General features: G+C 40.2%; 1 protein-coding gene across 1 annotated transcript; it reads left to right on the top strand.

The window, feature by feature from the left end:
- Positions 1-3,738: 3,738 nt before the first annotated feature.
- On the top strand, positions 3,739-23,031 carry MSL3 (MSL complex subunit 3). Its single transcript, XM_085052150.1, has 13 exons — positions 3,739-4,013; positions 5,871-5,953; positions 6,537-6,632; positions 7,161-7,261; positions 8,153-8,244; positions 8,939-9,061; positions 9,533-9,693; positions 11,119-11,277; positions 11,539-11,801; positions 12,189-12,298; positions 12,493-12,592; positions 13,024-13,108; positions 22,111-23,031. The coding sequence occupies exons 1-13, from the start codon at positions 3,915-3,917 to the stop codon at positions 22,208-22,210; spliced, it is 1,572 nt and encodes a 523-aa protein (XP_084908276.1). The 5' UTR covers positions 3,739-3,914; the 3' UTR covers positions 22,211-23,031.
- Positions 23,032-23,329: the final 298 nt, after the last annotated feature.

Genomic DNA, 23,329 nt, shown 5'->3' with positions numbered 1-23,329 from the left:
TCTGCTTTGATTCTAACTGCCTCCTCCTCCTGCTCATTGTAGATGTCCTCTGCTTCCTCTGAGTGTCCTGTAATATTAATGGGGAAATTTCCATTATCCTAATACTAAAACTCCTGGTTATAATTACTCATGAAAAACCAGTGGGCAAAAAACAAGAATATCAGTCTGCAACAAATATTATCTTGCCCTGATCAATGCCAAAACAAATAATTTTGCTTTCTAACAAACAAAACATGAAAGAGAACATGCAGGCAATGGCTGTCCAATAAAAGTTGATGAAGAAAGCTATACCGTTTTAAGAGATTCTGATGTGGCCAATGTGATAAGAGTCTCAAAAAGCCAAAATACCCTCAGAAAGCTTAGAAGTTTCTGCTTGCTGTTTTCAGTCTGAAAAAAAATGAAAGAGGAATTTTGAAGAACTCAGAGCAGGGATAAAAGCATTATTGATTGCTTAGGTGTAACTGAAGTCTCAGCGGGATGTCCAAGAAGCACTGGAATGTGGCTGCAGGTCATGGAAACACCCCTTGTCTCTGCTGCCCTCGCCTTCTCCTTCAGCGCCGCACCGACCCGGGTGAGCCAGGAAACACACACCTGGCACCCGAACATCCAGCCCAGGGAACTCATGGAAAGCAGGGATGATTCAAACAACTAACACTAATGCAGCTTTCCAGACTGACTGCGTATGTCTTTAGGGCGCAGTCACCGTTCTGACTGCCTGCGGACGTACAGCGGGAAGCCAGCAGCAGCCGCGGGGTGACACTGAGGTCACACACACCGCGCAGTGCAGGCTCCGCACAGAGCACATCGTGGCCGTGCCGCGGGCACCCCTCTTCCCCGGACAGCCCAAACCTCGGCGTTCGCAGAGCGCTGCGCAGCACGGATGGAGGCAGGGAATTAATTCTCCTCTGAGGGGATCCCGACGCCTCTGTCCCGTGGGGCCAGGGCGGGAACTACAGCTCCCAGCGAGCCTTGCGCCGCCTCCATCTTCCCCCGCCGCAAACACCGCGCGTTGCGTTGTTGAAACAAAACCCTTTGAGGAAATGAAACTGGTCCTTCCACAAAACTTTCTCAGAGTGTGCATTGAGCCTGCAGTGAGGCGGGCAGCCGAAATAGATCCTGAAATTAGCCGAATGAGCCCTCATGATCTGGTTGAGTTCACTCTGGCAGGAGGCCAGAGTCCCCACTGCCGGGCTGCTCTGCCTCCCAGAGGAGCTGTAAAGCCGCTTTTCTTCCTGGAGGCGATGTAGTGTCCTGGGAACGTCCTCAAAATGCGTGGTGGGTCAGCTCATCTCCTGGTTCAGCAATGTTCGACATGCCCGGCAGCTGGTCTCTCCCAGCACTCACTCCCCTTCGCTGTTCCTCGGTATTTGGGAGGACGATCCCGAAGATGTTGCTGACATTGCTCTGCTGCCTGTGATTTCTCCTTGCTGCAGACTTGCTGCCCTCGAGTGAGGAGCTGCAGTTCAGCTTTGCTAAATCTCATTTATCTGTACTGGCCTTTTGTTTATGTGCTGTACATGGCAGGCACAACTCACCACAGGTGCTGCACGGGCAGTATGTACATGGACATGCAACATTTTCCAAGTGGCCATTGCACTTTATTTTTTATTTTGGACAGCCATTTGGCAGACCTTGCAATGGAGAACTCACTGCCTTTGAAAAATCCATGTTCTTCACTTTGTCTGGAATTAGGTATTGCCTGCATAGCACTGGAATGAGTTTCCCATACACACACCAGCATTTCTCCTCTCCAGGCTCACTTTGGGGGGATCTTAGTTAAGCACAGCCCATACACAGGTTTTTAAGAGCCATACTAGAGGAGGAGCCTTGGTAGGAGATCTGGCAAGGCCAGGGATCTGCAGACAAGGATTATTTACAGCAAGGTGGCCCAGGGAGATAAGGGTGGATGCACATGTTTACCTTTCGGAGAGTGGGAGCAGGGAGAATAGGCACAGCAACCACTGGATCTCAAATGCTATGGCAGAGAGCTGTATATAAGTATTAGGAGACCCAAGTACGAAGAAATTTGAGTCAAAAGACCTGAGGAGTAGATTGGGTGGGAGCCATGAAAGTGGGCTGGGGTGAACAAGGAGAGGCTGAGATGAGACGAACAAGAAGCAGAGTCTGCAAGTGGATGCCAGTGGGGAGGAAGGAAGAGGAGGAATGTAGGAGGCAGTGTGGGAATACATAAGCTGTTAATGCAGAAGTGGTGTGAGGCTCCTCTTAACACCAGGTTGGAGGCAGGGACACAAGCAAAAGTTGGTGGTTCTCCTTCCCTTGTTTTGTTTTGTTGTTGCTGTTTTCCCCCCCTTTTAAAAAGCATGGAAGCAGCTTTGTTCTCCAAATGTCCAACACCATTTTCTTTATCTTACACAAAAAAAGGAAAAAAAAAAAAGGAACTTAAGTTACACTTTCTGCAATTGGACATTGCATCCATGCACTTTTGGAGCCCATTCCTAACCTTAGCATCAGTGGGCTCTGAACAATTTCAGGAACACTTCCTTTATTTTCTCTCACTCTCTTCCATCAATTGGCTTCTCTCACTTCACCCAGTCTTAGCAAGTTTATAGGCTTTTCCTACCATCTCCACTATTAAAAATATGTAAGTTTTGAATTAAATGAAATTGACTACACAGTCTGTCCTATCCCAAGGAGCTTCTCAGAATCTTGTTTTCTGATCTTGTTTTCTGGATAGCTCCTATCACTTTCTACCTTCAGAAACCTTCTGGTAATATAGTAGAACTCCATGTTCTTTCCCGTGGCATTTCTTACAGCTTTGCTATCAGCCTCAGTGACTGGAAAAAAGATATGAGGATTTAAACTTCTCTTCCCTTTACACCAAACTAGTGTATGCTCAGTTGCACAGTCTAGAGTCATCTATAGCTTAAACAGCTTTCACATAAAAACAACTTCAGAAATGCTAAATAATCACAAATTAAGTGGTCTTTCTATAGGGCTGGCTAAGCCCAGGCCTCCCAGCTCTGTTATGGTCTTGTGTAAATCAGAAATGCAGAACTGGCATAAAAACTACAACAGCCTGAGGGATCATCTAATAACATCGTGTTGGAAACTGCAGTGTTCCCCTGGCTGAACCCCATGAGGTCCCTTCCAGGCATCAGTCAGCATAAACTGCACTGGCAAGAAAGCTGTGTATCGATTTTGATTATTTGCACTATATGCATCCTTGTAGAATCTCAAATTAAACACTGGAAGGATAAATCAAACTCTGGGCAATCGGGTTTCTAGCCCCAATACCCTATTTATTATTTTCTTGAAGGAAGGTGGAAGACCAACGGAGACCGAAACAAAACTTGCAGGAGGTTACAGTGTACACAAAGCCATCTTGGGAGCAGGGGCGGTTCTTCGCTGGGCAGAGAACACAGGAGAGTAATGAATGGGAATGTCTACTGATGTTTAGGGGAAGCAGTAGCAGAGAGAAGGGCAGCTGTTCTCGGGGTGCACTTAACCCTCACCCGCACGTCCAGGCGGGTAGAGGCGCAGCGCACGCTCCAGGCTGCTGGGGCACCGCCGGCACGGCCGCGATCTCTCGTCTCACCCAGGGGCGCCCCTGGCCCAGGGCAGGCTGCTGCCCCCCGCCCGGCGGGACACGTCCCCCCGCCGCCGCCGCCGCCGCCCCTCCCGCCGCCAGCTCCCGCATCCCGCATCCCGCGCCGCGCACCCCGCGTGACCGGCGGGGCGGGCACGGCCAGGCACGGGCGGGCGGCCCATCCCCGCGGCGCCGGGGCCCAACGCCGCTCCCCGCGCAGGGCACAGGAAGCCGGGCGCTGCATCCCCGCTCTCTCCCGGCCGCCCGCCCCCGCCGGAGGAGCCGGGGGCGGGGCGGGGCCGGGCCGTCCGCGGCACCTCCCCGCGGGAGCGGGCGGGGCTCCTCTCCTTTGCGCCATGATGAACAAATGACCTCGCGGGGAATGAAATTTAAGTTCCACCGGGGAGAGAGAGTTCTCTGCTTCGAGCCCGACCCCACCAAAGCCAAAGTGCTCTATGATGCCAAGGTGACCGGCCGCGCGCGCCCCCGCCTCCCCCTCCCGCGTGGCCCCGGGCGGGAGGGCGCGGGGCGGGGCCGGCGCGCGGCCCGCCCGCTCCCGTTACGGCTGCCGCTCTCCGTTACCGCTCCGCCCGGGCGGGAGGCGGCGCGGGAAGCGCCTGTGGGGCCGGCCGGGGAGGCGGCTCCGCCGGCGGCTGCACTTGTTGCGGGAAACGGGCGCCGGCCCGGGGAGGGGGCGGCTGGCGGGGAGGCCGCGGGCCGGGAGCCGCCAAGGGACAGGGAGACGAAGCGAGGCGGTGTCGTCCCCGCCGGGCCTCTTTTCTCTCCGTCATCGCTCCTTGCGGGTGGCTCAGGCCGGTCCCCCGGCGGGGCTCAGCTCTCTCCCTGCGCCAGGAGATCCCCGGGGGCGGGGGTGTGCGTTGCATCTGTTGGCGAGCCCCTGGGCCTTCCCCCGCCGGGCAGCAGGGGCGATGGGCGCCGCGCTCTCGGGGCCTGGCTGTCGCGGCAGGTAGAGAGCGCAGCCGCCGAGGGGTTCTGGAAGGTGTCGGACGCCCTTCCCGCCTTCCGATCTCGGCTAAACACCTGCGAAGTAATTCTGAAGTCTCATTACCACCCCTTCAGTTCTGCAGCGTAGCTGGATTTATTTCCGCTCACGCTTTCCCACGCTTACTGCCCGCCCCTCTGCGTTTCAGAAGGGTTTAAGTAGTACCGTGGTGCGGGAGAGTGTACGGAAATACGATAGCAAGCAGTGGGCCGTAAGTGTTGCAGTAAGACGTGACCGCCTCAATTAGGGCCTTACCTTAACAGCGGTGATAGTAGTTATAGAGCTTTATGTAAATACAGTGTTGTTTTAGGGTATCACGGGTACACAAGATTTTTTTTCAATTCTAAATCATCTGTGTCCAACTTGGAAACAGAGTTCTGAGGTTTTTTCTTAGAGGGATAAAAAGGGAAGCATTGCAACTGGATTCTTGATGAATTAGTACTTTTTGCTGTAGGTTTGCTACTTGTGCAGGTCTGTGTTTCTCAAACATCTTTGATTAGGAATGCCACCGTTCTGTAATATTTTGGACTGCCCCTTTATTTGTACACCTATTCTTATATTATGACAACCCAACAGCTTTTGTTGCTATCCCTATAAACTTGTAACCTGAATGCAAAAATGTATAGTACCTTTTCTTCTTTACTTTCAAGTACCCTAAACAGCATAACTGTCAGTGAATCCAGCAATAGTTCTTAAATTCTGGCCTCCCAAATGAAAACATCTCTGTAGCCTAAGTGCTGATATGTGATCTACTGAAAGCCACTCAAGTGCAGGCAGTACATGTTTTTCTTCTGAGATGCAGGCCCTTTCAGACTGGCCATTGCACATTCATGAAAGAGGAAGAAAACAGGCTCAGGTACTCCCAAAGCCTTTTCGTGTTTGGTGGCTGAGAGTCTGTGGTGTTCAACAGAGCAGCGTTCCTGAGGTTTATGTATAGAGAACTGTGTTGTTCTTAGGGGGATCTGCTTAGGGGCCTTGAGGAGACAGCACACAGGAGAAAGTGTTAGTAGTCCAAATCTGCATATCCATATTGTGCTACTGCATTGTTTGATGTGTCCCTTTGTCTGTCTGGAAAGCATAGGACATTTGAGGATAGGACAGAGATGGTGAGCAGTCCACAATGTTAAGAGTACTCAACAAGAAAGCTACATTTTCTGATCATTTAGTATAATCCGTGTCTTCAGTCCACGTCAATATTAGCAGGCATAATAATGAGTCTGTTTAATTTAATTTTCTTTCTTTGTGCATTAAGTCTCTAAATACTGGAAGGCTTACTTTCTCTAAAGCTTTTTAATACATGCTATTCAATATTTGTTTCAGATTGTTGATATTGTTGTTGGAAAAGATGAGAGAGGCAGAAAGATTCCAGAATATCTGATCCATTTTAACGGTTGGAACAGAAGGTAGGAGCCTATATGTGTGGTTTCAGTTCTTCCATTTGTTCTATTTTATTCTGCAAAGACAGGCATTGCACAAAATATCAAAGGGCTGATGCTTGCAGGAGTATTTCTGGTTTTGTGAGTGTCTTTAGTATACTTGCTCATGTTGACACATTGGTCCATAGCCATAAATTTCAGTGAATCAGTTAGATAGCCATGAGTTTAAACCTTATGGGATATCTGTCTGTGGCATGTACTTATGGCACCTAAGTTTCCATTAATAAAAGTTTATGCTTTGTTAAAACTAGCCCTGGTTTGTTTGATTATCAGGACCAGTACATGAGTGCAGTGTCTTGACTGTGATCAATAGTATGTGCCAGTGCTACAAATGCTGTCACAGGTTTAAGTCAAAGCTTGAGAGATTTTAGATGGCAACATGAGAGTTGAAGCCATGGGAACAGAGAAGAGTGCAAACCTTGTAATACAGATGTTGCTTCTGAATGATATTAAACAAGTCCTTTGTACATTTAAAGTGTATTAATTCATTAGTGATCATGTGTGGCATATATTCATCGTAATTTTTTATTTTCTTTTGACCTATCCTTAGCTGGGATAGATGGGCAGCTGAAGATCATGTTCTTCGGGATACAGACGAAAACCGCAGATTACAGCGTAAATTGGCACGGAAGGCTGTGGCTCGCATGTAAGAAATCCTTTTGGCCTCAAAATAAATGAGAGATCCATTTTCGGATTCAGACAAATATATCCAGGTGTCTACAACTGGGCTTGGACTCTGATCTCATACTCTTAAGTGGTAGATACATACATAATACAGGGCATTCTAGAGAGCTGCTCTAAAGTAGAGACCTGTGTATTGTTAGCACTCTAAAAAACTAACACTCAGTAGCTATGCTATTCTTAGCTTTTGCTGTGAAATGCTTGTGTATTGGATCTACATCTTCCCAAAGGAATGTACTTGCAAAATATTTTAGGAAAACCTGAAGTATTTTTTAAGCCAAAGGCAATAATCTGATATTGGTTGGCCATGGCTTGAGGATCTGCTTGAGAACACACAACTCTCAAATAAGCATTGTCCAAATGATTTCAACGTTAATTAATGAAAATAACTCAAACATAGGTTTCCCATGCATTTGCACGTAATCGAATTAGCTAGGATAAACAAATGAAATACTACTACCCAAATGTCAGTGAACTGTTTTGTGTTCTGTAGGAGAAGAAAGGGAAGAAAGAAGAGACGTTGCAGGTTGCCTGGTGTTGACTCTGTGTTAAAAAGCCTTCCTGCTGAAGAAGATGATGAGAGTAGCGAAAACTGTGAGCTTGTTTTCATTCTTTGGTAACTGGTAGGGTGCTTTTAACTTCTTGACCTGGGGGAGAAGTGCATGCCAAGTCACTTGCCATGAGAGTATCATGGCCCTGTCTGCAATATACAGAGGCAGTCATAAGAAGATTGAGCGCTGTTTCATGCTAAGCACCTGTTAAGTTAAAATACCTGTTTTCTTTTTGTATTCCAGAGGCTTTTCCTTGCATCTCTTCCACTCAACTATTCTAATTAGTGATTTCAGAGCTTAATGCTGTTTTCTTTAGTGTGGTATTAATAAGTGTGAGAAGCCCTCAGTTTGCTTTGTTTGATGTTAGGAAACACAGCATTTCTCTGCTAGTGTTTGTGTATTTTTGAGGGCAATAAGATTATTTTTTTCCCCAGTCTACCTTGCACAAAGGTCTGTTTCTTGTCAGCTGACTGGCTGATTTGACTTTCAAGTCAGATCTTTAATTTCCTGCATTTTCCTTTGTAACTAGAAAGCCAGCAGGAACACTGGCTAGCACTTAACTGATGTTCTGGGAACTGTCGCTGCACAGATTCAGACCTTTTGATTGAATGATTAATATGTTAATCCCTGTTCAGAACTAAAGTCCAATGAAAATGTGGGTGTTCAGGAACGTAGGGAGCTTTTAAAAGAGTGTTTTTCGATTAGAGAGAATGCAAGAATGTTCCTGTGAACTCACCTATCTTATTTAAAACATTTGTAATATGTGTAAATAATACATTTCATTCAATTAGAATTATTCATCCTCATTAAATACAACAAGCTAGTTGTGGTTTTATAGTGGGTTGATTTTGGTTTTTTTTTTATGCCTCAAACTGATTGGTCATAACCCCTGCAATGTAATAATAAATAAATATGTGAAATCTCTTTTATGCAGCCATAAGTAGTTCTTCTTCTGACGACAGTGATGAAGGAACAGATGAAGAAATAAAAAGTGAAGAAAGTGACATAGATGAGAGGACAGAAATGGTATATTCATGTGCTCCTTAAGTTAATATGCTTTAAACATCTGTACTTGAAACTCTAGAAAAATTGAAGTAGATGAAGTATAGGCCACAGCTGGTAATTTAGCTGGAATTAAAAGCATAATTTTCTTATTCCTTGTGCTTACTGTGATTGAGATTTTGAAAATTATACAGCATGTCATACTCTTAAAGAATTATATGATCTAATTCTAAAAATACACATTTGTTTCTTTTCCTCTCATTCTGCATATAAGGCTTATGTAGAGGAAACGTAGCATACTAGATTTTCTACTTTTGTGGGTGCTGTAAAAATTTACTGGTCTATGCAGGTTGGACAAACCCTAATAGTGGGAGGATATTTGTCTTGTATTTTACTGTGAGACAGGCATGTCTGTCTTAAATTAAAGTGTAGAGGACTGTTTTCAAGAAAAAAACATTTATTTTTCTACATAATGAAAAAGAAATTATGGAGTAAACAGTTGTTCTGAAGGTGTATATAATTTAACTACTACAGTGTGGGTTATGTGAAGGAGCAACACCTAACAAATTTATTTTGGCTTTAAAAAATGAATTTTCAGATGCTCTCAAGAGCAGTATTGTTAAATAGCTTACGTTAATGCTATTATCCACTTGTATCCTTACTACTGAAGTTCTTTTCTCACAACCAATATATTGTTTCTTTCACTGGTCTGCTGTAGAAAGAAGAACAAGACACTCATACAAAAAGGGACATGGAAGAAAGAGCAATAAGCATAGAAATTCCTGAAGTCTTGAAAAAGAAGCTTGAGGAAGACTGCTACTATATTAATAGAAGAAAAAGGGTATGAAATTAAAGTTGGAAAACTAATGTGCACGGGGGTGTGAGGAGGATGTCAAAAGTAGTTTTTGTGTATGCAGCTCCTTTGGTTTTTTAACTTCACTTTTTTAGCTTCATGTTGAGCTCAGACAGGGTAAGGAAGAATACAAGGAGTGTAGGTAGGGAATAGATTTTTCTGTAGCTAAAACAGTGACTTGTCATATTTAACAGTGTAGTGTTTCAGTACCTGATTGTGCCTTAGAATGCAGATTGCTTTTTAAAGCTAGAAATGCAGCAGACTTGTTAATCTGATCATGTTTCTTGTTTCTCCTGATGTTGAAAAAAATGTAGTTTAAGGGTTGAAATTATACAGTCCTGAATTTGCTTTGTGTACTAGGCACTTACTAAATTAGTTGGTACATTATAGGCTCCTATTCTAACTTGGTATACTTACTCATTGTTTTTATAAGATATTAATTTGTTGTTTCTTTTTCAGCTAGTGAAGCTTCCTTGCCAGACAAATATAATAACCATCTTGGAGTCATATGTAAAACACTTTGCAATTAATGCAGCTTTTTCAGCCAATGAAAGGTCTCGGCACCATCAGATGACTCCACATGCTAATATGAATCTTCATTATGTGCCACCAGAGAAGAAGTAAGTAATCTTTAGTCCAGCTATTGTCACAAGAAGAATGACCTTGCATTCTGTGTTCTCTTTTAGGGCTGTTCACTTCTGTGAGCTTATGCCATAATATATATCTGTTTACAGGGCTTAAAGTATTTGACAGATAGTTATAGTAGAGTTACACTGACAATTTGTTTATCAGCGAGAGAGCCCCTGTACTATGAAAAGTCATTATGCAGAAGTATCAATATTTTGTTTTATTATGTAAGTTCTTGTAAATATTGTGATCTATTTGGAAGAGTGTGTTAGTGTTGTCAGTGTGCAGAATTTAATATCTGATATAATACTCTCCTTAGATAAACTTGAACGGGTTAAAGTTTTAAAAAGGATAAATTAAAAAGTTTAATACAAACACTTCTAAAGAACTCAAAGTGCAATTTGCTTGCTTGCTTGTTTGTTCAGTTGTTTTAAGTGGAGATATGATCTTAAATACTAGAGTCAGTATGTAGGGAAACTGTGGTAACACCAATCCTGTTTGTTGAAAGTGATGGTGTCTTAGTTTCTGTTTTCTCAGTTGAGCTGTATGTTCTTCTACCATGTCACAAATGCATTAACTATGCAAGTTTGCAGTGTGGTGGTTTTTGGTTGTTTTAGGGTTTTTTTTCTCTTATGTTAAAGATTCTTGATATTAGATGAGACTGCTTCTTTATCTAAGTGGAGTGGGGTGAAATCTTGTTATTTTATCCAGGAGAAATCCTGACTTCTGTTAGTGTTCTATTTCAATGGTGTGTAATTGTGCTGTACCTTGTAATATTTAAGCCTACGTAAGTGTCATGGTTTATTTTGATGTCATTCATTCTTTGACAGATTGATATTTTTCCTTCTTTGTAATATAATCTCTGAAACAAAAAGTTCAATGAAATACCAGAAATATGAACAGAAGGTTTTATATGCATTATGATTTTCACAGGTGTTATGTTTAAGTAACTTCCTCCGTAAAAGTAGTGCTTTAGGTAAGGAACACGGTTATAGGTATGGTGATCCATTAAGTAGGAGAGATTCAGCTGACACCTTTTTTGTATTGCCTTTACTGCTCTAACACTGAAGGTTGTTGACCTTCTTGGATTCTATAGAATTTCTGCACATGATGGTCCCCGACCCAATTCATATGTAGTAGTTTTAGTAGGTGCTATGAAATGGTTATGGGAGGATTGGAATTTCTAACATGGATCATTTTGGCAGAATCAAATTCTGTTACCATACACATACATGCACTTGAAACATGAGAGGGGAATACCTTCACAAAGGTGAGAGGTGTTACAAGTGGGCTGCACTTGGAGTTCTTGGTTCTGCTTGTAATAGCTTGTATACTTACCAACCAGGACAATTTTTAACAACTATGCTGAAAAATTTTGACATGCAACTTTGAAATTCATTGTATTTTTTCCCTTGTAGTGTTGAGCTGTGTAAAGAGATGGTGGATGGGCTGAGAATAACCTTTGACTTCACGCTTCCATTAATCTTGCTCTATCCTTATGAACAAGCTCAATTTAAGAAGGTGACTTCGTCAAAATTCTTTCTTCCTATCAAAGAAAACTCAACAAATACTAACAGGTAGGTTAGATATAAGAAGTTTAATACTGCTTATCTCAAAATGTAGGAGAATGTGGTATTCATAGTTTTTAACTTTTATTTGAAGATAAGTATACTTCTGGAAAGTAGTGTTTAATAGAAGGCCTCATCACTTTAATAGCTATTGGGAGGAGACTGTCTTATCTGAAAAAGTGTTCAACAAGGTCTGCGAAACTAGAAGGATTTCTTTTGTGGGTAGAGCCCTGATCTTTTCAATCCTGTAAAGCTGCCTTAATTTCCCAGAAATCAGGAGGAACTTTCCCCAAGTCCTCCTCTGCTGAATCCACCCACGCCTCAGTCGACTGACAGCCAGCCCACCACAGGGGAGCCAGCCACACCAAAAAGGCGAAAAGCTGAACCTGAAATCCTGCAGTCTCTGAGACGTTCGACGCGCCACAGCTCCAACTGTGACCGGTTATCGGAGAGCAGCGCGTCCCCACAGCCCAAACGGCGTCACCTCGAGACCCCAGCTTCTATGCCAAAGCTCTTCTTGCACCTGGAAAAAAGTAGGTTTTTCTCTATACACTGTTGGTCTACACACAGTATAAAATTCATGTTCTTTTTTTAATGCTGCATGTTCTGTGAACTGAAGGATCGAAGTGGGAATTCATTACTTCTTTTATCAATTCTTTAACTCTGAGGCCTTATTACCAAAAAGAGAAACTTAAAACAATATTCTCAGTACTTTTGGTATATTTTTCCAGAGAATTCAATGAGCTGCTTTTCTGAAAGTCTATTTTAGGATAGTCTTTATTGAATTTCAGTGTTTAAGATTTCAAACATTTTAGCAGCAGACCTTGGATGCATTGAATGGCTTATAGTTCCAAGTAGTAGTTTCTAAGTAGTAAATTTTATTTTCTTTCTTTTGTTCTGTTTTTCCTTTTATTTTGAAGAAACCCCTGTCCACAGTGGGTCGTCTTCACCTATAACTTTGACTCCTAGCAAAGAAGGGAGCACGGTGTTTACTGGCTTTGAAGGTAGAAGAAACAACGAATTGAATGAGGTAACAGATTTTGATGTTTCTGTCCTAGATTCCATGATTAAAGGAATGTACATTGTGGACCTGAGTAGGGCTGTCTGAGAAAAGGTTTTGTTGGTACTATGTATTTCATCTTTGAATCTGAAGTTCTGTACAGACTAAATTATTCCTGATGTTACGAAGTTTTCATAACCAGTATTTTCATGTTTTATGTGTAGGTTTTGTCCTGGAAATTGATGCCAGAGAATTATCCACCAAGTGATCAACCACCACCTCCCTCATATATCTATGGATCTCAACATTTGCTGAGGATGTTTGGTAAACTGATGGAAAACTCTCTGCTCGAAGTTGCTTTATTTTTTTTCCCAGTGCTGATATCTGTGTGATTTTTCTGTTTGGTTTATTACATTTAGTTTTATTCTTGGAGGAAGGTACATTTTCATCTATTTGGAACTTTCAGGCTATTAATAGATTTGGTTATCTTTTACTGGCTCTGTAAGCCTTCCTTTAAGAAAAGCAAAGCAGTGTTGCTTCCAGTGCACTGGATCAAACATCATTAAACCCATCAGCATTCACTTTCTCAGCATGTTTCTATTTAGTAAGGCTTTGAAAGATAAAAAGTAGCTTGCAAGGAAAAGTAGGGTCTGTGGGGAGAAGAAATTTTTACATTTTTTTCTGTGTAGTGGATAAAAGTAATTAGAAGTTGCATTTAAGAGAACAGGTATTAACATTATTTCTTTTATTCACAGTAAAGCTACCAGAAATACTGGGGAAGATGTGCTTTCCTGACAAAAACCTAAAGGCTTTAGTAAAACACTTTGAGATGTTTCTGAGGTAATGTGACACAATGTACCACAGCAGTGTTTCTGTTATTACATAGATCTAAATGTCCTGGAATGACAAAGGAGGTTCAAAACAAGGTGTTAATTTTCTATAACTACAAGATTATGATAAAATCAGTGTACAGTTTTAAAAATGGCAATTTGAGTAAAAATGAATATAAGATTTTTCTATTCTTTAATTCAAATTGAAAAGAACCCGAATTTCCTACTTCAACTTTTGATAAACACAGTGATAAATAACTGAAGTGTGAAAGTTTGTTATGTATAGAATGACAAGTCTGACTTGGTTAAGTAGCATGTTCTATGAAGAAATGCAAAGTCTCCATTGTTATTTTTTGAGAGCATGCTCTTGAGAGTTTTGATGTGTCAATATTAGCAGGGGGAGAAACTGGTCCTTTAAAACGTGTTTTTAATTATGGTGGTTTCTTAAAAGAAATGTCTCTCTTAACTGAGCTTTGAACAGAGGTTTCTCTGTGATGCAATACAGTGGTTTGTAGAGATACAACTCTTTCTGACCACACTAGCTCCATCACTGGAGTCAGTAAGGTCATGCCTGCACCATGATCAGATTGGTTTGTCAGGTACTGCGTGACACCGAGGTGTTGGTTAGATACCTAATGTGGCACTGTGTTTTGCAGCATTAATACATAGGAAAATAAAATTGTCAAGGAAAACTTTCTGGAGAAAGTGTTGTAGATGGTAATGGCACAAATATGGAAATTGTAACTTATATTTGGTCTATGACTTACATAGCCACTTACAGAAAGGTCACATAGTAATACAACAGCACAAATAAAACTTGTATTATAGATCTGGGGGAGGAAAGCTTTAAAATGCTTTTACATTAATTGCTTATTGAAAATAGAAGATGTTTCCAATGTCAAAGTTTCCACAATACACAGTTTTTCCTCTGGAAGCAGTTAGTTGTTAAGTTTTACTGATGCCATTTTGCATCTCGGTTTTGTCAGATCCTTATCGGCATTGAAAATACCTTTAAGTTAAACAGGACAGAATTAGAGCTCATTGTTGGAAACCTGTTTTTGCTTGAAGTGAATATTTCTTAGGGAGCTTAACTCACTGTGGATCAGATCAGTTTTTATCAGACCTCTGCTTGTTCAGATTCTGCTGTGTTCATCAGATAAGGTCTCTGTTCTTTAGCATATTTAATACAGTGTTTTCATACCCATTCTATTGATAAGCTTTGGAGTAGAATAGAGGAAATGAGAAACATGTCCCCTACATCCCATACAATAAGGGACGTGTCTGAGCTGCAATTTCTAGTGATAGTACCCATATGTGTCTTATTTTTCCATCTGACTGTGTTTTTGAAATGTGTAGTCATCTATAAATAGAAATAAAAATAAATAATGTTTCCATGTCAGCATTTTTAGGGGAGGTAGAACTGTGCTTTTGAAGCCAATCTCTCAGAAGTTCCCATTTTCCATGCTTTGTGTCATGGTGGAGAGTCCTCTGAGTACACAAGCTGCATTCCTTTTAGAAAACACTTAACCAGAAGTGTGCTTCAGTCCTTGAGGCCAGACTACAAGTAAACCAAAATGAGCCCCTCAAGGCAATTACAGTGTGGATATCTCATGTCTGTTACAACACAGTATTTGAAGGCTGTGTTTTTTCAAGTGCTTTCTTGAGAGTGTTGAAAAAGCTTCAAAGTTACAATTACTGCTGTAGGAAGCTTTTGGTCTCAGGTAGCTTTGTCATAAATGTCCTTGTTAGTCTAGTTTCCTTATCATCTATGCTACTGGGCTTTCACATAGGTAACAGAAACCAGTGCAGATTACTAGTTTTTTGGGTTTTTTTTCTCAGCACATATTCACATGGTCCTTTGAAAATTCTTCCATTTGCGTATTTATTTCTTTGTGCTGCATGTCATTGAGAGTGATCAAGCAATTACATTTTCTAGACAGTTGTTCGTCCTTGATTTTTATCACAGAAATAGTTCTGCATTATCTGTTTCTAATCACAAGAAAACTTGAGTTTGAGGTGACATCTTTTCAAATTCTGTCTCTTCCTTTTTGTGAATGAAAGGATTAATGGATGTTCCTTATGAATATTTTGTATCAGTTCTGTTCTGGTTTAACTTTTGATCAATTAGAACTTCCCTACAAGGTCTGTATGCATTAGATAATAGCAGCCAGTTTACTTAGAGCTGGTTACTTTTTTTTTTTTTAGTGAATTACACTTGAGTGAGAAGCTGAAATAGTCTCCTTTTCTTTATTTCTCTAATAGCAGACAAAAGGACTGATGTGTCTGTTTGCATTAATAAATTTACTCCTGAATCTTATTTGAAGTCTAGATAGAGTAGTCCAAGCATAAGTAGTTTATGTATTCTTAAATAAAACTTCCATGCAGTACTGATTTAGTTCTTGCACAGATACTGATTGAATTCTGAACTACAATTTTGTGGCTAAAATTTACAGTTTACCATTTGTACTATTAATTTCCTGTGGGCTGAGAAACTGAGACTTATGTAATGTAATACTTCTTCTGGAAGCTTGTTGTCCTGAGTTTACTCAGGACATGATAGATGCTTTAAATTAGCTTTGAGGTGCTGCAGGGATAATATTTTCCAGTCATGCCCTTAGACTGCTGCTAGACAAGATTTTACTCAATTTCCCAGACAATATATATTTTTAAGGAATGTATGAAATGCATCTTTTTGACTTTGTTTGGTAGAAGTGGTACCCTCTGTACTTAGTGTGGCTTTCTGCAAGTGTGCAAAATGAAAATTCCTTCATGGAGAACATGAGAGTTGATTCTTCAATTATAGAATTCGCTGAAGTAAAGAAAATCAGTTTCTCAAATTAAGTACAAAACTCTGAGTCTTAAATTATTTAGCTCTGAAATAATTAATTGTACTTGCAGTCTGAAATAGACTTCAGTGATAAACTCACCAGCTGGTTTCACTGAATTTCACTTATAATTTGTGTTTAGTCTTCAGGACTAAGCAGTGGGAGCTAATGCTTTAACTGGTGCTTACTGACTGGTAATCTGACTAGTGAAAGACCCCTGATTAAATCTTCTTGCTTGCTAATAACTTTTGAGTAAGAGGAAGTATTATCTTTAAACTAATTCCATTATTTCAGCCACTTTTAAACAAAATGCTGCATATGCTCTATTTTACAATTTCCTGGCATTGTAAGGTGTCTAACATGCCTCCAAAGGCTGCCTCAGTGGTGAGAAATGATTGGCAGGAAGGTGCCCATTTCTGTTTTGCTGCTTCCATTAGTTTGCACACAGCCTTGACTTGGAAAACTGTTTTGGTATCAGAGGCCTCCTGTCGGGATCGTTAACCAAGAGGACTTAAAAGTTAGTAGAATACAGCATGTCTGTTTTTCCAATAGCAAGACACATCTTCACTGAGGTAATTTCAGTGAATGTTATTTGCATCTTAGGAAGAAAGGCAAAACAGAGTGGTACAGAAAGACATAGATATTTTGACTTCCATGAAACACAAAAGAATGAATAAGTGATTAAGTATTTCTGAACTAGTACTTCTAAAATTTCTAATAATTTTTTTTCAGATGAGGCCAATATGTATTATTTGAGATTGTGGAGAACTAATTTTGTAATAGTCAAATATTATAGTTTTGTTAAAAACCCACAGATATTTAATTTCAAACTCGGTATTTCCTTTAAGCTCAGGTTTTTTTTTCTCTCCCTGATGCTCTAAAATCTGCTTGTATCTTTTGTGCCACTCTGTCCCATGGGTAGAAAAATATTTTGATACTGTTGAGTTTTTTGAGAAGGAAGCCAAATCAGAATGTGACCAAATTAGAGAACTGTGGTAATAAAATGTATGTATACAAAGATGACAAGCCGTTTCAAGTAAGCTGAAGGAATACAACTCTGGTTTTAACAGCACATGTTTTGAGTATAGTAATTGTATTATATGTAACTGCTGTGGTGAATTATCACCACTAGTCTGTGCTAATGTACAATTCATGAGAGGCTATTGGTATCTGAGAATGAAAGAATTAAGCATTGCACATGGTGAATGGAATAGAAGATACCTTTAGTTAGGTGAAGTTGCTTTGTGACAGAGTTCCTGCTCATGTGACTTCAGTTGCAAAAGGTCAACTAATTAAAAATCACTTTCTGAAAGATGAAAAAGAATGCAATTGTGCCAGTGTTTCTTATATTGATTACTAATTGATTAATATTGTTGAATTATATTGGGTTTTTTCTCTGAATTTTTAGGATTAACCAGTTTCTTGTTACAACATACTAGAAAACTTCATAAAATTGGAACTTAAATGTAAGAAAATCAAGTTCCTGACTATAAATAGAGATGTGGGTTTAGAGTGCACAAGTATGTAAAGGAACATTTTTTTCCCAAGTTTTGAAACACTTCGAACTGAAGGAATTCTGTTTGCACAGTGCTTTACTTTAGGGCATTCCTACCATTTGTTTGGGCTTTGCTGTATTCTTTGAATGGGTAGAAAGGTAATTGCCATTTTGGGCCCTCTCAAACTTTTGGCACCTTTATGTAGAATGCTTCTTAGTCAATGAGTGCCTGGTATTGTGCAGGTTCTTACTTTCAGTGGGCTTTGCAGTCTTCTTGGGTTGCAGAATGTGCTCGTCAGTGCTTATTGCTCTTGACTTAAGGTTTTGTTGCATGGCAAAAGCTGTTCCTGAAACTCACCATGTGAATTGCTTCTCTTCCTTCTGCTTACCAAATCATCAGATGTCTGGGAATTTGACTAGCATATTGCTAATCAATAGCTGAGGTGTGGATCAAGCAGCTAAATGAAAAGGTTGCCCCAAATATTTTAAATGTGTTACAGTAACTTTTTTAGAAGGTAGCTCTAGGGGCCTGGGCTTGCCTGGCCATGAGTGGGTCTTCATCCTGAACACAAACCAAGGACTCCCACACTGAGCTCTTGTAGGACTGTTTCCCCAAAAAAGTTAGGGAAAATTTTGATTTTCACTCACTCAGTCTGATTATTGAAATGTTATGATGGCAGCTTGGCATCTTCAGAGTTCTCTACACTTTCCCTTAAAAGGCCAAGGAATATGATCAAAGTTTCTGTATATCAGTGGGTGACAGGAGTCCAGTCAATAAAACAGGCCAGTTTACTCCTTTAGCATGGTTCTTGAGACACTGGGTGTTAGAATAAACATCAGAAACTTCACTTATTCTGTTGACTGGAATGGGGCTATGATGGGCTTTGTCATCTTTTGCCTTGAACAGCTTTCCTTATGGAGACAGGCCTATGAGTTGGGAAGGGGTGAAGGTTAAATCGTGGCATATGCTTTTTTTGTGGAACTAAAACCTTTTAGTCTTCAAATCCCACATTTGGGTAGTAGTGTCAGAGATGAGGCAACTCCTTAAACTGCAAATGACATTTCTTTTGATGAGGTGACTCATAGAGTTAGGAACCATAACGGTCTTTTAGCAAATTTAGATAGATCATTGCAGTTGCCTTTCAAAGAGCATCTAGATCAGGCCACTGATCTCATCAAAGCATCTGGTTACCTTTCAAAACTCTGTAGCAGAAGTGTGTAAGATATCACCTTCTTGAAAACTTTTCTTTTGGACTCTGTCTTCTTACACCTTAATGGCTGAGGATGTCTTTCTAAAAATTAAGGTTTTATTTTCTTTGTCATTTTCCCACTTTCTGGGCTATCCCTGAATTTATTAATGTGATGCTAGCTCACATTTAAAAGAATTTTTCTTCTTCATTCAGAGACTTCTGGTAATAACTAATGTTGATGGTCTGGTAATAAGTAATGTTGATGGTGTCAAGACAAGGCCCACCAGAGGATGCTCTTAAAACTCATGTTAATTCACTGACTCCCATTGAGATATGTTCATGATGTGTCAAATGACCTTCTAATGTGGATAGTGGTAATTCAGTGCCTCTTTTTGGCAGATCTGCCTGTATTACTCAGTCAGGTGGTAGAATATTTGTGAGGCTATTGCTTGGAGTCACCTGGGGTGACTTTGTTTAAAGACACCCACCCTTGAAGATCAGAACATAGCTTGAAGAATTCTTAAGTTGCCCTCATGTCTTTTTCCCTTCTCTCTATCCCCTCTAGACCTTTCTGAAGTGTTGCCCTTCTAGGAACTTGTGGTAGGGAGGGGAAATAGCTGTACCCATGTTACTTCTATGTTCTAAGGATGAGCATAAAGCATGAGTTTTGTTTTTGAGGATGCTCATGATGAAAAATGTGTGCAGACTCACAGCAGTGTGGACTGTGCATCCCAGAACTTGGTTACTCATCAGCAGTCTCACTGTGTCGATATGTGCATATGAACTCTATAAAAAGTATAAAAATGAAAAAGGCCATAATGCAACAGGTGACTGAATTGATCAGATTTGTAGCTAAAACTAATGAAACAATTTCTGAATAGCTCAATAGCAATGTGCCTGCTGATCTGTTGCTGAACATTGGCTCTGTCAGCTAAGTACAGCTCCCTCTGTCTTTAAATCTTGGCTCATGACTTGCAGGTAACAGTGTAATTGATCTTGGTGCTGTTTTAGCTTGTCCAAGAGCAAAGCAATAGTGAAGTATCCAGTAGGCAAAAGTCTTAGGAGACTTCTAATATTTCTGTGCCAGTGTTCTGCACTGTGATGTCATTTGAATAGAAAGCAGCTTCAGAAGGGCCCCTGCTCTTTGTATACAGATTGAGAAGGGATTGGGACAGAAGCTGACTGTGTTCTTTCAGCAGTTTTCTCCTGCTTCTCTGCAGAAAATAATTTGTGTTTGCTAGCTCTGGGGTATTTTGCTTTTCACAACTGTTACATGAAGAACAGGAAGATGTATATTTGACTGTGCATTCTGCCTTTTTTTTCTTTTGAGCTGTAGCTGTGGCACATCATCTCAGCTAAAATTTCTCATCTCTACCAGCTGTCACTTTAGCACGCACCAAACTGACATATATGACTGATGATTGAAGCAAAAGTCAGGAAATTTGTAAGAGAAAGTGAGCCCATTCCCCATTACTTGTCATTAAAATTCTTGGAACTGTCAGCTACCCAGTGCCCTCTGAAAGTTCTTTTAAAACATGCTCCCTTGTATGGTCTAGCTCTTAGTACTCTGTTCTACTGAATGTTATCCAAAGACACTAAGATTTTCATCAGCACCTGTAATTTTTTAGTGTCTTGGAGTCATTAATGTATGTTAATGAAGAATTATTAATTAAATACCACTTGTGGCTCATCTTAACCTTGTGCAATCTAAGTATGTTCAAAGTTAGGCTCAAGTCTGTTAAGTTTTAGGCTTTTCCACACTTGTTTCATACCAACCCCTCATCCTAGAAAGTGATTTGTAGATAATGAAAGTCAGAGGCTATAGCACTTGATGAGTCTGGTATTTCATTAGCTTCTAAATTGCTGTAATTTCAGTATTCTTTTTTAGTGGCTTGAAACATATTACATCAGAAACCATTTAGGTCCCTATATATACTGTTAATTACAGAACTGCTATGAAATAAGCAAGTATGGAAGAAGTTGGCAATGTATCTTCTAAACTAACAGTGACACCGTGAAGGATTGATTTCTTCTAAAAATTTGTATTTCTCACTGCTTTTTCTAGAATTAGTAGGATGTAACTAGTTATTCCTCCAGTTTAGCACTTGTTTGACGCCTGCGTTCAATGCAAGGATTGGGGGTGTGTGGGAAAAAGCAACCCTTTTTCATTTATCTGCAAATTTTCTATGAGGTCTGAGTAATTAATATATTCCCTGTTAAGTTTAAAGTTCTTTATATAGAGGATTTTACCAGTATTCTTTGATGCTTTGGCTCTCTTTTGATCAAAGGACATGCCTAGTTCAGGCAGTACAGCAGTGAGTGAGGTTGGAGAAGCACTGTATTTTTTATGGCATTCCCCTATACATTTTTTTTTTATTTGGACTTTCTATGTCCAAAGTATTGGCTACGCACAACTGATATTTTTAGCTTCCAATAGTGAAGTCATCACCCCAGCCATTGTTTTTTGAGGGAACCTAGATTCTGCAGATGACATTGTTAGCTGTTTTTGTTGGTTCCTACTCTTAATTAAAGAACCTCTAGTTAGCGTTTTGCCATGTTTATTGATGCTGATCTTTAACATTCAGGTATTTTTGAAGGTCTGTGTTTTTTTTCTGAAGTACAGCTTGATCGTAGTCTTGAGTTTAATAACCATTTTCCCCTTTTGCCCCCATTTATGTACTCAGTGTCTTTGAATGTAAAGGAAGGAGCAGAGAGCTAATAGTCAGTTTAGTTGTTTGTTACTGGTGTTCATAGCAGCACTGTTTATTTTCATTTTCAGTCCTAAACCAAAGAAACTGTTGTGTGTTAGCAGAGCAGGAAAACATAATAAAATATTGGGTGCTTGGCTGTTTGAGTAATATTTGAAGACCATCTTGCAGAAATACGAAATTAAGGAACTGAATTTGCGAAGGATGTGTTTGTCATTGAAAGCCATGTTTAAATCAGGTAATTCTGAAAGATGGAGACTCTAAATGCAGAGCCACATGAAACATATGAAAAAACGTAGCTTTGCTGTCCTTAAAAGATGTAGTTTGTCTTAATGGCTCCTGGCCATTTGTATTGGATACTGACATAGTGATAACTGAAAATTCTGATTTGGTCATAAATTAAAATAGTATGCTGAGCAGGTATTTTACAGAAGTTGCAGAAAGATCTCGTAACTTTTTTTTTTTCCCCGTCTGTGCTAGTTCTTTGAGCTCTTTTTCTGAGTGTAGCTTCAACTTCTGGATTTTTTTAAAATTTTTTTTTTTGTTATTGAGCTTGAGGAATTTTTTAATGCTTATTGGATTTCAGAATGATAGGAGAAGGCTGTTTCTCACTATGTAAAACTTGTAAAAAATAGGGCAAGTCTTTTGTATGCCAAATTTCAAAGAGTAATAATTCTTAATTCCCAGGCTGTGTTTTTGCTGAGCTTAAAAATTAATTTGAAAATAGCTTTTGTCTTAAATGTTTCATATTCTGTTCTTTTTTTTTTTTTTTTTTTGGTGTGCTTTCTTCTCAGGTTTTTAGCAGAATACCACGATGATTTCTTCCCAGAATCTGCTTATGTAGCTGCATGCGAAGCCTACTACAGTACTAAAAATCCTCGGGCAATCTACTGAAACTATTAATAAGGATTAAATCCTACTATACATAGCCCATGACAGTGCTATTCTGCTATATGGCTGCGAGATGAAAAAGGAATTAAAAAAAACTTCTGGAGTTGAAGACATTGGAAAATATCTTTGTGATGGTTGGATTACTTAGGAATGGAGAACTACTGTCCAGAGATGTGTATAGACAGTGGTGTGAGTCACTTATAGGATTGGATATAAATCTGACTCCAGATGAATGAAGAAGCCTTGTTCTGACTTTTACTGCATGGGACTGCATGGGAGTAATAAAAAGCAAAGGAGGCAAATGCAGATACATTGGCAACAGGACATTTTCATGAAGATAAATCACTATGCTGTGTTTCATTGTAGCTCAGCCTCTCCTGTCTAAGAAATAAGACTTGACTAAACAGTTACATGAAGAGAATGTGTAACTGGTATCTTATGGATTATTTTCCTCACAAGTTACATTTCATTTTGTGGAACTGTCATGATAGAAAGGATTGCTTAATGTCAAAGTGGCTTTGCTTTTTGGCTAGCATGACATCTGCCTCAAAAATGACTTTGTTGCTTGAATGAAAGTGTGTTGCTGCATTTGCATTTTGCAAAGGTGTATATAGCCCTTTCATGATAAAGCCGACAGGGTTCCAAGCAGACCATACACTGCCAGGGATTCAGCATTTACCTGGCAATAAATGATTTCCAGAGCCATTATGAAAGAACTGATTTTCTGCAAGTAAATGGAGAAGTCAGTGAAGTCATCACAGTTTAAGTGGCAAAACAATTATTTTCTTAATAAAGTTCACAGTGGCTGCTGTGTGGATGTGTGATTTTGACTGTTTAAAACATCTTGTTTGTGCTTAATTAGTGTTTTTGAGGATGCTAAGGGTGCATATAATGAGAGGTGGGAGCACTGACAACATACGGAGAGGAGCCCTTTCTATATCATTGGGTGTTCTGCAGACTTGAAGGATGTCTCTTTAGACTGTTTTAGACACTTTGGCTCTGGAAATAGCAATTTAGTGAGAACTGAGTTCCTAGAAATCTGACAACACTTTCAGTAGAAATTAATTGAAACATAATTCTTGTCATTGAAACCACATGCAGGACTTAGAATACTGGCCTTCA

Source organism: Lichenostomus cassidix, chromosome 1, assembly GCF_008360975.1.
Source record: "Lichenostomus cassidix isolate B80296 chromosome 1, HeHo_3.0, whole genome shotgun sequence".
NCBI lineage: Eukaryota > Metazoa > Chordata > Aves > Passeriformes > Meliphagidae > Lichenostomus > Lichenostomus cassidix.
Note: the sequence above shows the minus strand (reverse complement) of the source record. Positions and strands in the feature narration are given on the sequence as shown.

What these genes read in the sequence shown, in the direction of transcription:
- MSL3 (XM_085052150.1), top strand. Translation starts at nt 3,915, where the DNA reads ATGACCTCGCGGGGAATGAAATTTAAGTTCCACCGGGGAGAGAGAGTT. An exon ending in CGGAAGGCTGTGGCTCGCAT is followed by an intron (nt 6,633 to 7,160) that starts GTAAGAAATCCT and finishes TGTGTTCTGTAG; the next exon opens with GAGAAGAAAGGGAAGAAAGA. An exon ending in CTTCTTGCACCTGGAAAAAA is followed by an intron (nt 11,802 to 12,188) that starts GTAGGTTTTTCT and finishes TTTATTTTGAAG; the next exon opens with AAACCCCTGTCCACAGTGGG.